The sequence below is a fragment of the Anticarsia gemmatalis genome, chromosome 2, assembly GCF_050436995.1.
Source record: "Anticarsia gemmatalis isolate Benzon Research Colony breed Stoneville strain chromosome 2, ilAntGemm2 primary, whole genome shotgun sequence".
Classification (NCBI taxonomy): domain Eukaryota; kingdom Metazoa; phylum Arthropoda; class Insecta; order Lepidoptera; family Erebidae; genus Anticarsia; species Anticarsia gemmatalis.
The window spans coordinates 8835851-8853964 of NC_134746.1; the positions used below are offsets into that span (position 1 = coordinate 8835851).

Consider the following 18114-nt stretch of genomic DNA (forward strand, 5'->3'; position numbering starts at 1 on the left):
AAATTAAATCCAACAATACTGTTTTAATGGAAGATACTTATCTTCACAAACTCCTTGTTGTTTTGTTCTAGTGTTTGAGCGCGCCTGCTAAATTTTCTAGCGCATATCTTAATGTAGAGCCGTAATTACGGTTTTTCTGGTGCGGAGTTTAATTAAAATAATAGTGCTTCTAGATTTTATGTAGGTAGTATGATCTTGGGTAAGAATAGCGTATCTACGTCCATCAAGTAAAGCCTACAAATCCTCTTGTTCAGTGTCGTCTTAGTGCTAGGTGAAATCCACCTGTCGTCCGTTGTGATTATAAGTACAATGTCCGCCTTTTCTCGTATATTGTCGGTGAGACCCAGATTTTGGCAGATAGAAAAAAGTATTACGTGGGTAAAATTGCCTAAGCTTATACGTATAACGTATGGGGCCTATATGAAACGAGCCTAACTTAATGTTAATATGTACCTAATATAATGTTCTTATAATACGGTAATCAGGATATTATTTTGATGGGTTATCTTAGCATTGGACGCGCCATGAAAATTAAGTTGATTATTCAACTTAAAAAATGGGTTAGTTTTTACTAAATAAGACTTAACTATTTGTGTATCGTTACGTATAAATTATTTTCTTTCTTTCTATTGACGTAAATGCAAATCATTAATTTTAAAACCATCAGTTCAATTGAGATATTACTTTCTAAAATAGAATTGAGTTTACTGACACAGGCTTTTGGTTAACAAGCTCACTCCTCTTTTACTACCCTACTACTTCAGGGGGTAACCCTTGCCCAGTAGTGGGACAGTAATGGGTTAAATTTATTACGTATATTCTATAAAAGGTATAAATAAATAAAATTTCAAACGTTGTTAAAGTAATTGAAAAGTTATAAAACTATTGTTAACACAATTACTTTTCAAAAAGCCAGTTCTTAGCTGCGATATTTTTAGAAATTTGGAATAATCGTGAACTAAAAATCTTTTAACCTCAAGTGATAGAAAATCTCTCTCAATTTGAACACCAATCTACCAAAGTGCAGCTACAATTCCAATCGGTAATCTCACTTTGTTTAGTTTTGTTTGTAAGAGGCTTAGTACTGCGGCAAACTTGTCCGCCATTTCGTATCGATACAATGCTGTGATTTTTTTTAATTGTCTATTGATTTTTCGAGATAACACCTGCTGCAAGCATACTTACTACAATATTATAAAGCTGAAGAGTTTGTTTGAACGCGCTAATCTCAGGAACTACTGGTCCGTTTTGAACAATTCTTTCAGTGTTAGATAGCCCATTTATTGAGAAAGCTATAAGCTACATATTATCACGCTACTACCAAAAGGAGCAGAGTACCAGTAAAAAAATGTTACAAAAACGGGGAATATTTTGACCCACTCTTTCTTATGTAACGCAAGCGAAGTTGCGCGGGTCAGCTAGTCAAATATAATAATTGATTTAATGCCTATTTCAATCGGTTATTGCTGTAAACGCCAGTCGGAATGTAAATATACAAAGGCATCTTTAATCAAGGCTTGGACAGTTATCGCCTCTGCATTCAAATATTCCAATAAGATTGCTCTTAATCTCCAATATTAGTATTATTCAACAAGATTCCAATGGATTGAATATTTGTTCGTTCACTTAGCAAGGCATAAATTATTCGATCTCATCAAGTCCTGAATACAAAGCTGCTCAAGTAAGAATTCAAATTTGAAATGCTTACCCTTTGTAGGGACCAACGGCGAATCTTATTTACTGTGAAATAAATTGTTTAAAATTCGCAAATGGTGAAACAGAAAAAATCACCGGCAATTCCACAAGACAGTATGCTTTGCAAGAAAAAGTTTGTTGGCCTCAACTCGGACAAAAGAATTTCGCTTTTTAATTTAAAAAGTTTAGATAAAACATTTTTCGAGTTTCTAACTCCAGTTTATGCGCAAATAGCTTTTTAAACAAACAAAAGGCGTAGAAATTGTGTGTGCTGTTGCATATTTTTGCAGTAAATAGATTCAATTAATCTCAGTCGAGATAAATTAAAATACATTAGGCGCGACAGCTGCCGCCATTGACAGCCGTCGTTACGCTTGACAAAAGAGAAAAAGACGTAATTTAACTACGCTCACAAATCACTAAAATTCTTTTGTTTTGAGCTTCAGCACGGAATACCAAATAGAGTATCGCGCTTTATATCTTTGTCGTGAGATCGAACAGCTACGCTATTTACATGAAAAGAGCGCCCAACGACGCATTACAATCCGACACAATAGGACACTGATTGTGTTAGTAGGTGTTTATTCTTTCCCTTGATGCGCGATTCAAGATAAATTATGCAACTCATTGACTTACCAAATTGTGTGACTACGCTTCCTTCCTTATACACCGTCTATCCCTGACATAAGCGGAATGGAATCTCTGACATTAATAGTAAAGTTCTTTCAATTAGCTAAAAGTTTTTTTGGTCAATAAAAACATTTCAGTATCATTTTCTAAGTATAACATTTATCAGATATATGGAGTACCTGCAAGAGCTAACAATCTTTTAGTGGTCAGCGTTCAGCAAGCACTTTAGAAAATAAGTTTGTTTATCACAAAATTCACCAATCCCCATTTCTAGATCGAGAGTCCATTGAAATTTTACCTTCCCAATTTCTGAATTTTAGTATTCGCAAACTCGCCGATTTACATAGTTTATGTACGAATATATACGTGGCCTTATCACGTAACCATGCCTAGGCACAAAATCAGCTCGGTAACGAAACGAGCCCCGAAATGTAAATGAACCGAGACGAATGCTGTACTCCATAAAAGTAAATGGTTGATTTCGAGGTTCACTCTGCCCCCGGACAATTTTTTTTCTTTACATTTCCAACATTTTATTACATTCATGGGCTCGTGTCAGCGAGATTTCAATACGAACACAAAATACTCGGGTTCGTAAAGAGTTTATTTTCGAAGCGAAAATATCTTATTAGGCTGACGTTAAGCCCCGTTGAAGTGTAGCCACGTAATCATTATCGTTAACAAAACACTTTGCTTACAATAACCGACTGGCATCGGATATACCGTTTCGTATGAATATTAATGTGACGGGCACTATAAAAAATTATAAGGATAATAATGAATACGATTTCCACTCGTATGGTTGAGGTAAGCCCCTTGAAAATAATAAAAATAAGTAGACAATTGTAATGACAAGCGAAGAGGGGACGGCCGAATGGTTCCTTTATGTGATTTCCTTGGAAATTGCGGCAATAGTAGGGCCTGATTGCGTTAGCCTCTTGCCGGAGCCACTCGGAGTGAGGTCTTCAAGCCTCAATGTGATTGCTTACTACCTTTCATTACGTACTTAATATATTATTCTATTAGGGAACTGTTAAGGACTGCGATAGAATACGGTAAAGAAGAGTTGGAATATATTTTTATTCATATCCTGCAAATAAAAGTATTTATAAGAACTTAATCCAATCACAGGGTTTTGTGGGACCTGTGTCAGTGCAAGATATGTACTGTTAACTTTATTATGTATCAATTCATTGTAATTTAAAATTACATTTAATATCATACTTTTCTACAAAATTACAGTGTTAAATGTGCTGGCATTTTTATTTTACAGAACCCTGCACTTTGCGAAAGTCGATACGCATCAGTAATTTTAAAAGCTTCGATAGCCGAGCGCAAGTATTGGATTTCAGTTACAATACAGTACTACACAGTTTACGAGCATAAAGCTGTTCTGATTTTTTATTAGAACGTACCAAAGATCAGTATTTTTATTACAAACATCGGACATTCCATATACAGGGTGTCCCAAAACTCAACGATAATCTGTGACCGGAAGAAAGGCCAAGTTATACCAGTTCTGGGAAAAATAAAAAAAAAATTCCATATCACTTAGTTCAGCAATAATAGACATTTTTCAAAAAAGTTGAAATTCCACACCCTTGGTCGCATTTTCAAGTCCTGTGATCACCAATGTCACAATTTCGCTGCGTTTCTTTTATTTGCGTAATCTTTATTAAATATGTTATTAATCGTAAAACAAATTAAGGCACAAAACTTTGTTAAATTACTAAAAAAAGTTAAGTTTTAGTGAGTCATGTTTCACAAAAATATCGTTAGTTAACTTTGATGCTTCATATTGAAAAAAAAATGTACTACACTACCCTTGGCAAGTTATTTCAAAAGTTGGCGCATTTAATCAAGATTTCAAAATGGTGCAACACTTGCCACTTTTCTTGTCATTAAAAATGTTATTTTTATTTGAACGAAGCATATCCTCGCAGAGGGATCGGACGCAGTGGTTCTATTTTATGGCCTCCTCTTTCCCCCGATCTAAATCCAGTAGATTTTTGACTGGGAAGGCATAAAAGATATGGTCTATTCGAAATCAATACAAAATCTATCAGAACTTCGCCAGGAAATTGACACAGCGTCAGAAGAAATAAATGCAAGGAATTTTGCACGACTGGTGAAAAGGTCTTTTGTAAGGCGTTGCAGAGCCTGTATTCGTGCCAGAGGCAAGCAATTATTTTTAGTAAAGAGGTAATTGAATCAGTCCATAACCAATATTTAATGTAATAAACATAATAGGTAATAATAATATTAAAAAAAAATTAACGACCCATCGTTCTTATTCAATTTTTCTCCATAAACTAAAGTCATTCCGAATTGTTTTCCTGTGGCACGAATACAGGCTCTGCAACGCCTTACAAAAGACCTTTTCACCAGTCGTGTAAAATTCCTTGCATTTATTTCTTCTGACGCTGTGTCAATTTCCTGGCGAAGTTCTGATAGATTTTGTATTGATTTCGAATAGACCATATCTTTTATGCCTTCCCAGTCAAAAATCTACTGGATTTAGATCGGGGGAAAGAGGAGGCCATAAAATAGAACCACTGCGTCCGATCCCTCTGCGAGGATATGCTTCGTTCAAATAAAAATAACATTTTTAATGACAAGAAAAGTGGCAAGTGTTGCACCATTTTGAAATCTTGATTAAATGCGCCAACTTTTGAAATAACTTGCCAAGGGTAGTGTAGTACATTTTTTTTTCAATATGAAGCATCAAAGTTAACTAACGATATTTTTGTGAAACATGACTCACTAAAACTTAACTTTTTTTAGTAATTTAACAAAGTTTTGTGCCTTAATTTGTTTTACGATTAATAACATATTTAATAAAGATTACGCAAATAAAAGAAACGCAGCGAAATTGTGACATTGGTGATCACAGGACTTGAAAATGCGACCAAGGGTGTGGAATTTCAACTTTTTTGAAAAATGTCTATTATTGCTGAACTAAGTGATATGGAATTTTTTTTTTATTTTTCCCAGAACTGGTATAACTTGGCCTTTCTTCCGGTCACAGATTATCGTTGAGTTTTGGGACACCCTGTATAGATGGCAGTCTAGTGGTATTTGCATTGAACGTCTTCGTGCTTTGGGGGGCACGTTAAAAAGTGATCCCTTGCTGCAATAACATTCTTTAAAGCATGTCAAAGGCCATCGGGCGGCTGAAACAAACATACGATACATTATGAATGAATTACAATCTCCGCTTGTTCTACTAAATACTTTTATCCAATTGAACAATTATTAGTTGAATATTGTTACGTCCATTTAAACCTTTACTCTTATTATGAGAAAGTAACGTCGTAAAACTTTTTAAAATTTCTTTAGGCAAAAGGTACTTAAAGATACAAATCTTAGAAGTACTGAGAAATAAAAGCGTTCAGAGGTTTTATTTTCATTTTTTATCATCAGCTGAACCATTATTTTTAAAAGCCTTAATCTTCACTAACTTTATTCACTTTTATTTACCGTGAAATGGGAACGTTTTACGCATAAAGATATTTCTTTAAAAACACGGGAAGTGAGTAGCGCCGTAAATTAGGTTAATACTGTCCATTAGCCACTATTATAATACATATTAAAGAAACAGAAATGAAAACAAACTACCTGGCCGATCGACAAATTGTGTTGTTCTTGAGAAGCAATAATCAACTTGTAGTAGGCATAGTTTGTCCGTGGGAACTATTTATCACTACCCTTACTCACTTTCCCTGACTCGCCATCACGGTAAATTGAAACCTTTTGACCTGAATTGAAATATTGCTTATGGAAGGAACAAATCTGAAAATATGATTTGAAAAATGATTGCGGGGGCGGACAGTCGGACTTGCCGGCAAAATATCGAATTTAACGTCGCTGTTGTGAAAGTTTCATTTACTCGCTAACTGTCGTATCTCTTCGGTAAAATGCACCGAAAATACACTATTTGTGAGATGGGCGAAGTTTTTAATAGACTATTGTTTTATTTGGCTTACATTCGCGATGTGTTGCAAGTTTTATATAGGGGAAGTAATATATCATTTAGCGAGTGGATGCGGGCACAAGATGAGGTGGCGAGTAAATATCTAAATTACAAACTCGACATATCGATGCGGCGCACTCGATACGGCGCTGATTGATCACCTCGCACATAACAACGTTAACCTCTCCCATAACTGAGGCTGCCACATTACACAATATATAAACGCGATTTGTAGTGCCCGCCTAACGAGTTATTGCCCATGAAAGGGTTTGCATTATCGCTATTTATTGCCAATATCGTAATGAAATTCCGTCACATTGAATACCATCTCTCCATATAAACTTATGTATATGGCTGATGTAATGATTATTATAGGCGTAGTATATTGACTAACGTTTGGTACTTACCTGTCGAGATGTTGATCGCATCGTTGGCTTTAATTGTACTTACACTATTTTACGTAGGTACTTTCAGACAGTTATTGTTTGTTTGTTGTGAAAATGCGTTACACGGCGTCTTAACTATATAATGAATGTAATTTGCTAACACTATGAATTTCTATTTAGCAAATATTCATAATATTTAACCTTCTAGAATTCAAGTCGTTTTACTACTCCGTTTATTATAAGAATGTCCTAAATAAAATTTATTCATTTAACACCTAACCTTTTAAGTCCGTTGATAAATACAGGATGGATACCTAATAAGCCCATTGCTTTGTGTAAATCGACATTTTAATTGAACACCATTTCCTCTCATTGATTACCACCGGTATTACAAAGGAATAAGCTTCGAATCATTAACTTCTCATTTCATTGCGGACGATTACAGAGAGACGATTATCGGACTTTTTGTATCCGCAAGCAGAAATTCTTATTGAATAAATCATTCACAACTCCAATGTTACTAAAGAATGGAACTTTTTAAAAGTTGCAGACCAGCGTTCGGTCATTGTGATCTACGGCGATATCCGTCGAAATTGGTTTTGAAGCGTCTACAATCGTCAGTATAAAAGTGTTACTTACAATTGGCGAGGTATAATATCACTGCATGGTGCATTTTTAGTAAAGATAGAGCATTTTGCAACTTAATATCAAGCTAGATCATTGAATATATATTATGTATTACTTTTATTTGAATATGTAATTACTATTACTGGCTGTTTATGGAATTTCGATTCAGCAATAAATTCATATGACACTGGAAACGGCTTTATCGGGATTTAACGTTTCGAAGTCAAACCAAATAAGTTCTTCAAAAGCGTGATTCTCTGCTACTAGCGACAATCAGCTGGTTGGCAGTAAAAGCATTTTGTTTTTAATATTTTAGTGGTGGACTAGAATCATGTCAATATAAACATATTTATGCAACTATGAATACCCAAAATAGGCATTTACATTACCACAACCTTATATTAATATCTGACTACAACTCACTCACAGTATTGTATAGAGTTAAGTATGCGAGACGAAATATACGACCTCTTTTCAGACTGAGATTGACTGTGTTTGGAGCAAGGTCTGGAATGTGTATGGATTTGCGTATTACCTTTGTGCTTTCCCAAAATAGCCATTGAGATGAAAGCGTTCTCGTTTGTTTGTTGCAGAAGGGAGCATGGAAAATGCTGGGAGAGGTGAACAATGACAGCATGTCCCCGCCGCGAGCGATGACCCTGCAGGGCGGCGAGGGTCACGCGGCGGCCGCGGCGGCGGGGCGCGCCGGCCGCGGCGCGGCTCCTCGATCACGCTCGATGCCATATTTTATAGAAAATTTCACGCTTATTAGGCTATGTCTACAATATCTACGGGTGATATCACGTTTATATCAAAACGCCGACGCCTCCCTGCCGCGTGTGCGCGTAAACTTTAATTTTTCAAAGCGTCCGCTAGTCAAATTAAAAACTGTTGTGAATAATATGTTTTGTTTTCGAACTAGAACAGTGTATTGTGATATTAAAGCGTTGTTAGTGAAGACGTTAGTGCAATTATTCGTTGTTGCCAAGTGTGTTGTGAGTGCGGCGCGGTCGCGGTGGTGGTGGCGGCGCAGGGGCGGCGCGCGGCGGGCGCACACGCTGCTGCTGCTGTGGCTGAGCGGGTGCGGCGGGTACAGCGAGGGCCGCCGCGATGGAGACCTGCACATCGGCGGCATCTTCCCCATGGAGGGCGAGGGCGGGTGGCAGGGCGGCCAGGCCTGCAAGCCCGCCGCCGAGCTCGCACTCGCCGATGTCAACGCGCGCTCTGATTTATTGTCCGGCTTCAAATTATACATTCACAGCAACGATAGCAAGGTATTTTTGATTCATTAATCATCCATTTACCGAGGGAGTCGATAAATTACTTTCATGTGCCAATACATGCGTCTCGTGTGCGATAATTTACGATACATGCCCTTCAAGTTTGAATGGGGTAGATACGTCTGCACAATATCACCTAGGTATAAGTTCCAACTTTCATATTCATAGGTGAATTAATGTTGTAATTTAGAATAATGCGAATTCTCTTCATAACAGTTAACTAAATTAAACGTAATATAACTTCGTAGTTGATAAAGTTACGAAAATTCCAATTATAATTCCAATCAAGTTAATGTGCATAACGTGTCTTCGCCTCTCGATGTTCGTTCAGAATGACAAGTACCAACCTAATCCATTAAGTTAAAACCAGCCCAGCTGACTGCGGTCCCTATAATTAACAAAAAGGGGTTCGTATTTCTACCCAGCAGTGTGCTCATAAATCCAAATGAACTAAAATCATAGGCTTATGATATTGCAACCGAGAGGGTGAAGCTGACGTTCAATTCAATTATTGAGAATTTATGAATGGTTCAGGAAGAAAATTTTATTGGATAGAATTTCCGCGCCGGTTGAAGGTAATTTCCCTTTTTATCGATTCATACCTATTCACGGACAAATTGTCGATTCCGATCAGTTCGATATCGTGGTGATTATTGAAAAAAATTTGCGAAGAAGAGCCGACTTCATAATAGAGGGGAATTATTGAGGGCAACCGCAACGAGAGTCATTACAGCGATAAATGAAATGGGTGTACGGGACTGTTGCGGATCTAACCAATTAATGGCTAACGTATGAAACCTTTTGAAAGCGAAAACGTATTAAATATCGCATCGTACGACGAGGAAAATGATCTGTCATAAAAATGTGTAACTTTGAACTAGATCCAATTTCCCTGTTGTTTGTTATTTACGCATGAATTTAATTAATTTTGACTCGGTTTGCTAAAACAAAGTATAGGTAAAATGAGTATTCTCATCGTTGGACGATGAAAGGTCCGACTTGAAGCGTCCACGGTATAATGGAATTCTGTCTCTGCATTCCGTTTTACATTTTCACGTTGTGCTCCCTGACGTATTTACAACGAAGACAACTAGCAGTAAATGTTCTAACAAGCTATTCACTCAACTACAAAAAATTGACTTGGGGTAAACTAGCACTTAGCCTGTCAAGAATAACATTTAAATAAATTTTTTGCATAGAGTTGTTAGTAAGTTTCTAAATTAAAATCTAAATCCGCTAGGTTCGTAAAGAAATAATAATGACATGCCGTTCAGCACATAATATTATGACTTGTCTAAAAAAATAGGTACTGTGTAATTATTCCTAATCAATAACACGTGTAATAAAGCAGCCAAGACGTCTTAAAAAGTTATAATTCATATTCTTTGTCTCATTTGAATTTCCAATTGAGAACTTTTTAGGTAAACCGAATAATTTATTTTTGGCCGTCGATTACATCGATTATGAAAATAATTGAATAAGGCGGAATAAATAATCTGCTATTCCACAAATAGGCAAAGGAACATAAAAACGTAATATTTTTTTTGGTGCCACGTGGCTGCGTATCTACCTCGCGCCTCGTAACCTGTGTAAAAATATTTTTATAGAAATTTTAAAGAATTTTGCTGAGTTTTTATTTATAATCTACTTTGATCATTATGATAAGTAAATAAACTCGTATCATTTATAGATTTTAAACAGACTTAGAACAAAATGCGCGATTTAATTTATAACAAAATTTGATAGTTTGGAATAATTCGAGCCTTTTGGATAACAGTAAAATTTTTACAGCATAAAAATACCATTCTATGAAAACTGCATTTATTTTCACAAACTGTCGTCAACGTTCACGTGCCAAAACCATTACCTACTCGTGAAATGCTTAAAATTTTACGAACTGCATAATTCGAACGCCGCAGATAATATTGAAAACTAAAATGGGTTCTAAATATACGTACTTAGACTTTCAAATGGCTAATCACTTTACCCTCGATAAAATATAACATAGACGGATAAATCCAATAAATTGCAAACGTATGTATGTATCAAGTATATACTTACTAAGGAAAATCGAATTAGATTAAATGGACTCGCGTAATTATGGTTAAGTAGACCTTTCCCTTATCTGGTAAATGTGGTCAACTTAACTAATTAATTAAAAAGTCTCAGGATCGTCCCAGATGTATGCGTTGTCTTGATTACAGCCAATCAGAGTGCGCTTAGAATTTAATTAACTAATCGTAACACGTTAAACAATTTTATCATTCATGAATATGAATGTAAACCTAGCGAATCTCAATGAGAAGGTCTATTTATTTTATGCTTCGTCTACTTTAAGGGAGGTTCAAATGGCCTTGTTAAGGGTCTCGAGTTCTTATTAATTTTCAACCCCAGCAGGGAATGTTGGTGGCTGAGGAACACTCTGTTAAGTAAATACATGTTGCTAAGTAATGTTGAATGATGGAACGTGATTCTATTAGTTAGAGATAATTTAAAAACAAATATCTGCCCTGCTTCTTATTGTCGCAAATTTACAAAACATGGTGTTAATATCTACTCATCATCACACCCGGTTCAAAAATTCAGATGACGTTTTTATTTATAACGCAACATACTGACTGCAAATTACGGATTGACTAGATTTATGAAGGATATAACAACAGCAATGATCGCCGATTCGCTGGAAACAAATCCAATAATGCTTGAAAACAACAAACATTGTCCATTGTAAAACCCATTAAACATGCAAAATGTCGAAACAACCAAAGATTTACCATAATCTATTCCATCTATGTTTGTTGTTCATAAACTCAGTTTACTAAACAATGATTAACCATCAGTTTCTAAGTACATTTAGCAGTAGTTTATGTACTCAATAGCGTTTTTTTGTATGATATTAAACGCTATTGAATAGATAAACTACCGCTAAATGTACGTCTGAAACCGAGGGTTAGACTCATATCGTCCTTGTTCAATGAGTTGGATACTGTTTGAACAAGATTCAATTAAACTAATATGTCAATTGTGATGTTCAGTGCGAGCCGGGCCTGGGAGCCAGCGTTATGTACAACCTGCTGTACAACCCACCGCAAAAGTTGCTGCTGCTCGCCGGATGTTCTACAGTTTGCACCACCGTCGCCGAAGCCGCCAAAATGTGGAACCTTATGGTTGTAAGTACTTTCGATCATTATACTTTGAAGACTTTCATAGGTAATTCTCTCCAGAGACCACCCTCAAATCTTCGAACTCAATTTAAAGTAATAAAAGTTCACACAAGTTATAATTTAGGGTCACTTTTAAGAAGGTAACACTAAAAATCTTTTATTCAAGCTATTCTTTCGTTCTTTGACCCCGACCTTTTGGGTTTCAACTTTGGGGAATAGTTTGTACTTTTTGACACATGTCCACATTACGAGGATTTAACAAAGTTTGTCCTCCTAGGAGGCGCGAGCAGAAGTTTTCTTGTGCCAAGTCACAAGATTATCGACTAACAATTCAAGAAAAAGTATATTCATTACGAGAGACTCAAAGCTAACAAGTCTGTAAAAACAATAAGAAATACTTTGTTTCCTTCAAACTTCATGTAGACATTAAACGTCACAACTTAACGAGGTTTTGTTGGACACATGATTCATGATTACAAAAAGAGTAGACGTGTTTTTTATGAAGACAAAGCTTTTGGAATACCGCCAGAAAATTTGGCTGCAATAGCCCACATGTAAGTAAGATTTCAGCCTTTATCTTTCATTGGACTGCGAACCTAGTTTTAAAACAAAACAGCCCAAAATATGCCTGAGTTCAAAGAAAAAACAAGTGGAAGATATTAAAACCGTCGTGCACACAACAAGGGTCAGCCTGGGAACATCGCCATAACGTGTTTTGATTGGTTAATGGCGTTCAAGTGAATCCGAAGGGCCGTTTGTGAATATTGGGGTTGAATAGGCGAACACCGTTTTTATAGGTAATGAGTTTAGTCACGCCTGTATTTAGTTAGCTGTTTTTGTGGACTGATCATTAATTAAATTGTTAAACGCTTAAAAAGTAACTAACCAAGTTTATACTGTTACTGTCTTTGTCTGAATTTCCCGACTTAATTAAGAATTTATTTTAACTTTTTATACCTAAACAGCTTTTAGCAAAGGGGCCTCATGCGACAATCGCTTTCCCGGCAGTGAAAATAGAAACATTTTTTCGGAAGAGATACGCAAATATTATACCAAGTCTTATTTTATTTTTGTCACTCCCACGTGCTAAAACATCCACGCGATTTCGATGTGCGGGCAATTTTGTGGGTTATGAAATTGTGTATACGTAAAACGTGAAGGCACTATGGGAATCGTAAAGTACTGTAAATGGGGTGTAAACTTATTAATATTAAATGGAATAAAGTATGGTCTTAATATAATACACTTTTTTATTGAAGAGGAAAATCTTCACAAAAAACACGATTCAGGCTTCAGATTTTCTTGTAAGAAAAACAAATAGGTATGCAAAAAACCAAAAAAAAAAACTAATTTAGAGTAACCGTTTATGTTTAAGGTTCTGAAATCTAAAGAGCTGAACTAAACTTTTTGTTCTAGCTATGCTACGGTGCATCATCGCCGGCACTGTCAGACCGCGCTCGATTCCCGACCTTATTCCGAACGCATCCCTCGGCAACAGTTCACAACCCGACGCGTATCAAACTCATGCAGAAGTTCGGCTGGTCCCGGATTGCCATATTGCAGCAAGCAGAAGAAGTATTTATATCGGTAAGTGGCATTTTCAGCATACTTCACCAGACAAATTAGTTTCCCTTAGCGTATTGGCAGATCCATTAGCAAAACCAACATTGTTTTATTGTAATAGCTGTTTTGAAATTTCTTATTGAAAATCTTAAAACCCTCGCTTCTTCCCGTCCAGCTCAACAAGCGTAAAGAGGTTTAACAAAGTTTACGTAAGAAATAGAAGAGTAATTGTGGCCGCCGAGAGCCGGTCCGGTTCGCTTCTCGTCAGCCTTGTCTCCCCTGATAAAACGATTCTATTTTATACGCAAACTAAAATTTATGCTACCAATTTGAACAGTCTCAACCGCTATAATAGATTTCAATTGCTCGTGTTATTTCGAGGATAGTTAGACGAAATAGATAACACAAAAGGAAAACACATTCGGCACGGCGATGTTGATGTTATTGTACAAATAAACGGCGTCTTCGTCTGCTACGTGTGTTATCTTTACATTACATTAGCATTTGATAATTCAACCTGTGGAGCATTGAACACAGCGATAATACCGAGTGATATCGGGCCGAGTGATTACGTGGGGGTACCATATCGTGTCGGCGGTTCCAACCGCTTGCGTGACTTAAATTGTTCGATCGGCAGTTGTTCGTATCGGCATCGAGTGGAGTATGACACGCTAAGCGCTTTGTCTGCCGATTGACAAACGATCTTCGTGATTGGCCTTCAGCGGATCGTCGAATTTGACTTCATTGCGTATTGGGGACCGCTGAGGCGAATTATCGGATCTTTACAAGCGTCTGCATTTTTAGAAGACAGTATAAAGAAACCGCCCGCGGTTGAGAGTCAAAGAATAAAATTGTGAAAGCGGTGCGGTCCAACTATCGATATTCCAGTAAATGGAGCACTACTTGTGACAATAGAAAAAGCAATATTCGACGTAGCAATGTACGAGTGCTACAAAATTGTGAAAATTCTGTAGACGTCGTAACCGAAGCTATCTTATTCTACTACTAGAGTCTGTCACGAACATGAGAAATAATAAAATGATAACGCTACATCCACACTTTCAAGACATAATGATAAAATAAAGATTTAAAAACGATTATAGAAATATAAAAGATACAAGACGCAGAGAGAGTGTGAATAAAAATATAACGTTAATAGAATACATTGTGAAAGCAAATAAAATATACAGTATGCCTAAAGAGAAAAGTAATTCTGTTTGTTAGGGGTTCACAAAACGGATTATCCGATTGATGTGAAATCTTCAGTGAAAGCTGTCTTTGAACGTATTGATATAATGTACGTGAGTAACATTTATGAGAATAAAGACATCATTAGGAGCTCCATAATAAGATTACAGGTACGAATACAGAAACGATATTAACACACATAATACGTAGCTTAATTTGAGGTTACAAATAGGTAATAAATATACTAAAAAAGATCTGTACGTCGGTAGAAATATTTAATTTAGTCTCTAAATACTTTATAGTAAAGAAATGGTTTACACAATTTAATTCAAAACTGTAACCACTCAAAAGGCAGTTATTTTCTATAAGCAGTACTTTTAACCACCCATATAAGATTGGCGGACACATTAAACCCTCGCATAACATATATTGTAACACACAACGGTTATAAAGAGAAAATAATCGTTCCCTCGGGAGGCAGGACTACAATGCGTCTTGCATGATAAATGGATCTATCTGGACATTTTTACCTCGATGCTACGTCCGTTACCGTCCTATGCCGCTCTAGGCCAATTTTAACAGCAATATGAAATTCAAAGAGTAAAAATTATAGGTCGGCGAAAAAATCTTTTCGCATTATAGTATGTATGAACTTGTTATAAAATCTATTTGGCTACAAGAATCACAAATAAGTACATGGTTCATTAGGTTTCTTTCAGTGAGCTCGTGAGGTACCCAAATATCGAGTTTTTTTGTGTAGATAAAATATTTTATTACAAGTTCATACATACTATGATACGAAAAGACTTTTTCCCCGTGTAATATAAGATCGCTAGCAGTATTTACGAAATCCTACTGCGTCGGTATCATTTCAAATACTTTTATAGATGGAACGGTATTTATTCAGGGGTGCGGACGTAGCAAGCAGGAATAAGCGAATCCGAGTGAAGTCGACTGAAAGTGTTTTCTGTAAGAGATACATTTATATTGAGAATATTTATGAGTAGATCTCTGAGCCGCACGTGTTTATCTTTATCTCTTTATTCAGATTTTGTTTTTCTGACTCTACTATAAAATACAGCCAGATAATACATAGTCAAAATGTAGATTTATGAATCTAAAGGAAAATAACTTTGTTCTCGGATTTTTTACCTCTATATTTGAATCTTTTATGTATATCTTTGTGTCTATTCTATGAAAATATTAAAATTAAAATGACATTTGGAATAAATAACTCAGTTTGTTGATATTTTCCTATGGAGACAGCTTAATATAAGGTGCCTGCTGTATTTAGATTGCGATAAGAGACAAGAATAAAGAAGAAGGTTTTATGAACTATGCCTGCTGCAACAATAAACTTCACAAGTCATAAAATTATTCGCGAAGTTGTGGCCGCCATATGCATTTCATGTTAATAAAACATTGTCGGTTGGTTGCGAAACCGTCTCTTACATCAAAAATATTGCAGAATTTTCCCGTTGACATTTTTGAGATATGAACGCGAAATAGATTGGGTAAGTGCCTGCCTCATATATGCCAATATACTCATACATAAATCTAGATAGTAGGGAACGGAACTGATATTCTAATTACAGATTGTTAACTTTTAATGCATGTTTGCGAATAAGGTTTCGATCTGAATGTATTTGATCGTTATTCATATTTAATTAATGCAAAATTCGATTTCTATTTTCATTCAAATAGTATACATTACCGGTTAACCAATTGTGGGTCAATAAGCTTTAAAAGGCTGGAATTTATCGCCTTAGCTCTATCGTTGACAGACAATTGAACTGAGAAGAGTAATTTCTACGTCATTCCTTACTTAACACAAGCGGCCGGCTGATATGCAAATGCAAAATAAATTAACAGATAGAGAGTTCTGATTGCCTTAATTCACAATCTCGTTAGATTAATTAAGAGTTGAGATACTTTTAATGCAAAATAAATGTTGGAGACATCGAGACGCGATTAATATGGACGTAATAACGTCGGGAACACGAAGCTAATCTAAATAAAATTCACGAAATGTCCACCTTTTTCGCTTTCATTTAAGTGGTGCTTTACGTTAATACCTCTTAGAGAAAGAGGTGGACATTTAATAAAATACACGGGTTTCTTCCTAAAATAAATCATTTTAACTTCTTTCACTTCACATAGAGCTGAAAAGTTTAACGACTGCGCTCAGAATATAATAGTAGAAATGCGATATTTTTATGTAGCACAGTAGAATTATGCATTGAAACTATGTAGTGGGCGTTTTTGTCAGGTGGAAACGCGTATTTATATACCGCACGCGAGCATAACGAAGGGTGTGTATAGAGTATAGTTGCCCGCAATGAATGGAGCCAGGCCTTTCACGCTGGTTTCAATGTAATTAGAGCGGCCCCGGTTTTTTCTGCATAAGTGGGTTTGAAGCGTTCTTGGCTCCTGTTTTGCTTTCACCGCGGTAAAGAAATATTTTCGCTAGAGTTCACGCATATAAAAATACTGACGCCCCAAATCCTCATAATAAGAATTTTTCATTTACCCTCCATGTATACGGAGCTCAAGGTATACACTTGAAACGTTTCAATTTACACACAAACACTTATTCCACAGTCACTTTAGCAGGTACTTAGGATTGGATAAGTTAAGAAAATTCAGTTCGAGTTGAATTTTCTTTCAAATGAGGCTATTGAGTTGGTCCCTAGTTCATGCGCGGTTTTTCCAAGTCGTGATTTATTTACGCACGTCTTACTTCCAATGTAGGTTAAAACCCCGCTACGTGTGAGTTTTACAGTGAATCATTAACACCCAAAAAGCATTCACGCTATACATTCACAGAACTAATCAATATTCAAAGAGCTCTTACTTAAGAAGTCTTTCTGTGTTGATTCAAATACGGTAAGTTAAAAATGTCACAAATAATTCATGAGATTCTTTTCATTTGCTAGACGGTGGAAGATTTGGAGGCGCACTGCAAGAAGTCTGGAATTGAGATTGTCACCCGGCAGTCATTTCTGTCGGACCCTGCTGATGCAGTACGGAACTTGAGGAGACAGGATGCCCGTGTCATCGTCGGCTTGTTTTACGTGGTCGCAGCGCGCCGAGTGTTGTGCGAAGTCTACAAACACCGTTTATACGGCAAATCCTACGTTTGGTTTTTCATAGGTAAGTTACGATCAAATAAAAATAACAATATTTTCGTAATAACGAGGGTTGGCATGTTATTCCAAAACATTTACCGAGCCTATTACTCCCTCTAATATAAACACAAAGTACCTAATTAAAACAAAAACAATGTATTGTTAAAACATAAAGCAAAGGTTCAAACAAAATATGAAAACTGTATAAAATTTGCCCGCTAAACCCTTAAGGGGATTTCAGTTATTTGGAGGTAAAACCGTAAATAACATTATCCGAAAACCCCGGTCTCCGGGCACTGACACATAAGCGGAAGATCATCCTTTTTCATGGGAGAACCTACACGTAGCTCGACATTATTATAATTTTGTAAAATGCCTACGCAAACAGTGGGCCGGTTAGCGGTGGTCGCACCGCGGTCTGAGCGACATCACATTACATTACTTACTACTACGCACAACGCTCTACTCGACGTTCCCTAA

General features: G+C 36.4%; 1 protein-coding gene across 2 annotated transcripts in view; it reads left to right on the forward strand.

Annotated features, from left to right (window-relative positions):
* The window catches only part of GABA-B-R1 (gamma-aminobutyric acid type B receptor subunit 1), a 144365-nt gene that overhangs the window by 87764 nt on the left and 38487 nt on the right, over positions 1-18114 (forward strand). For both annotated transcript variants that reach the window (XM_076130423.1, XM_076130432.1), the window contains exons 2-5: positions 7905-8585; positions 11627-11761; positions 13172-13342; positions 17443-17659. In XM_076130423.1, coding sequence (XP_075986538.1) covers positions 7920-8585; positions 11627-11761; positions 13172-13342; positions 17443-17659 — 1189 coding nt within the window. In that variant the 5' untranslated portion in view covers positions 7905-7919. The remainder of the gene's footprint in view (positions 1-7904; positions 8586-11626; positions 11762-13171; positions 13343-17442; positions 17660-18114) is intronic.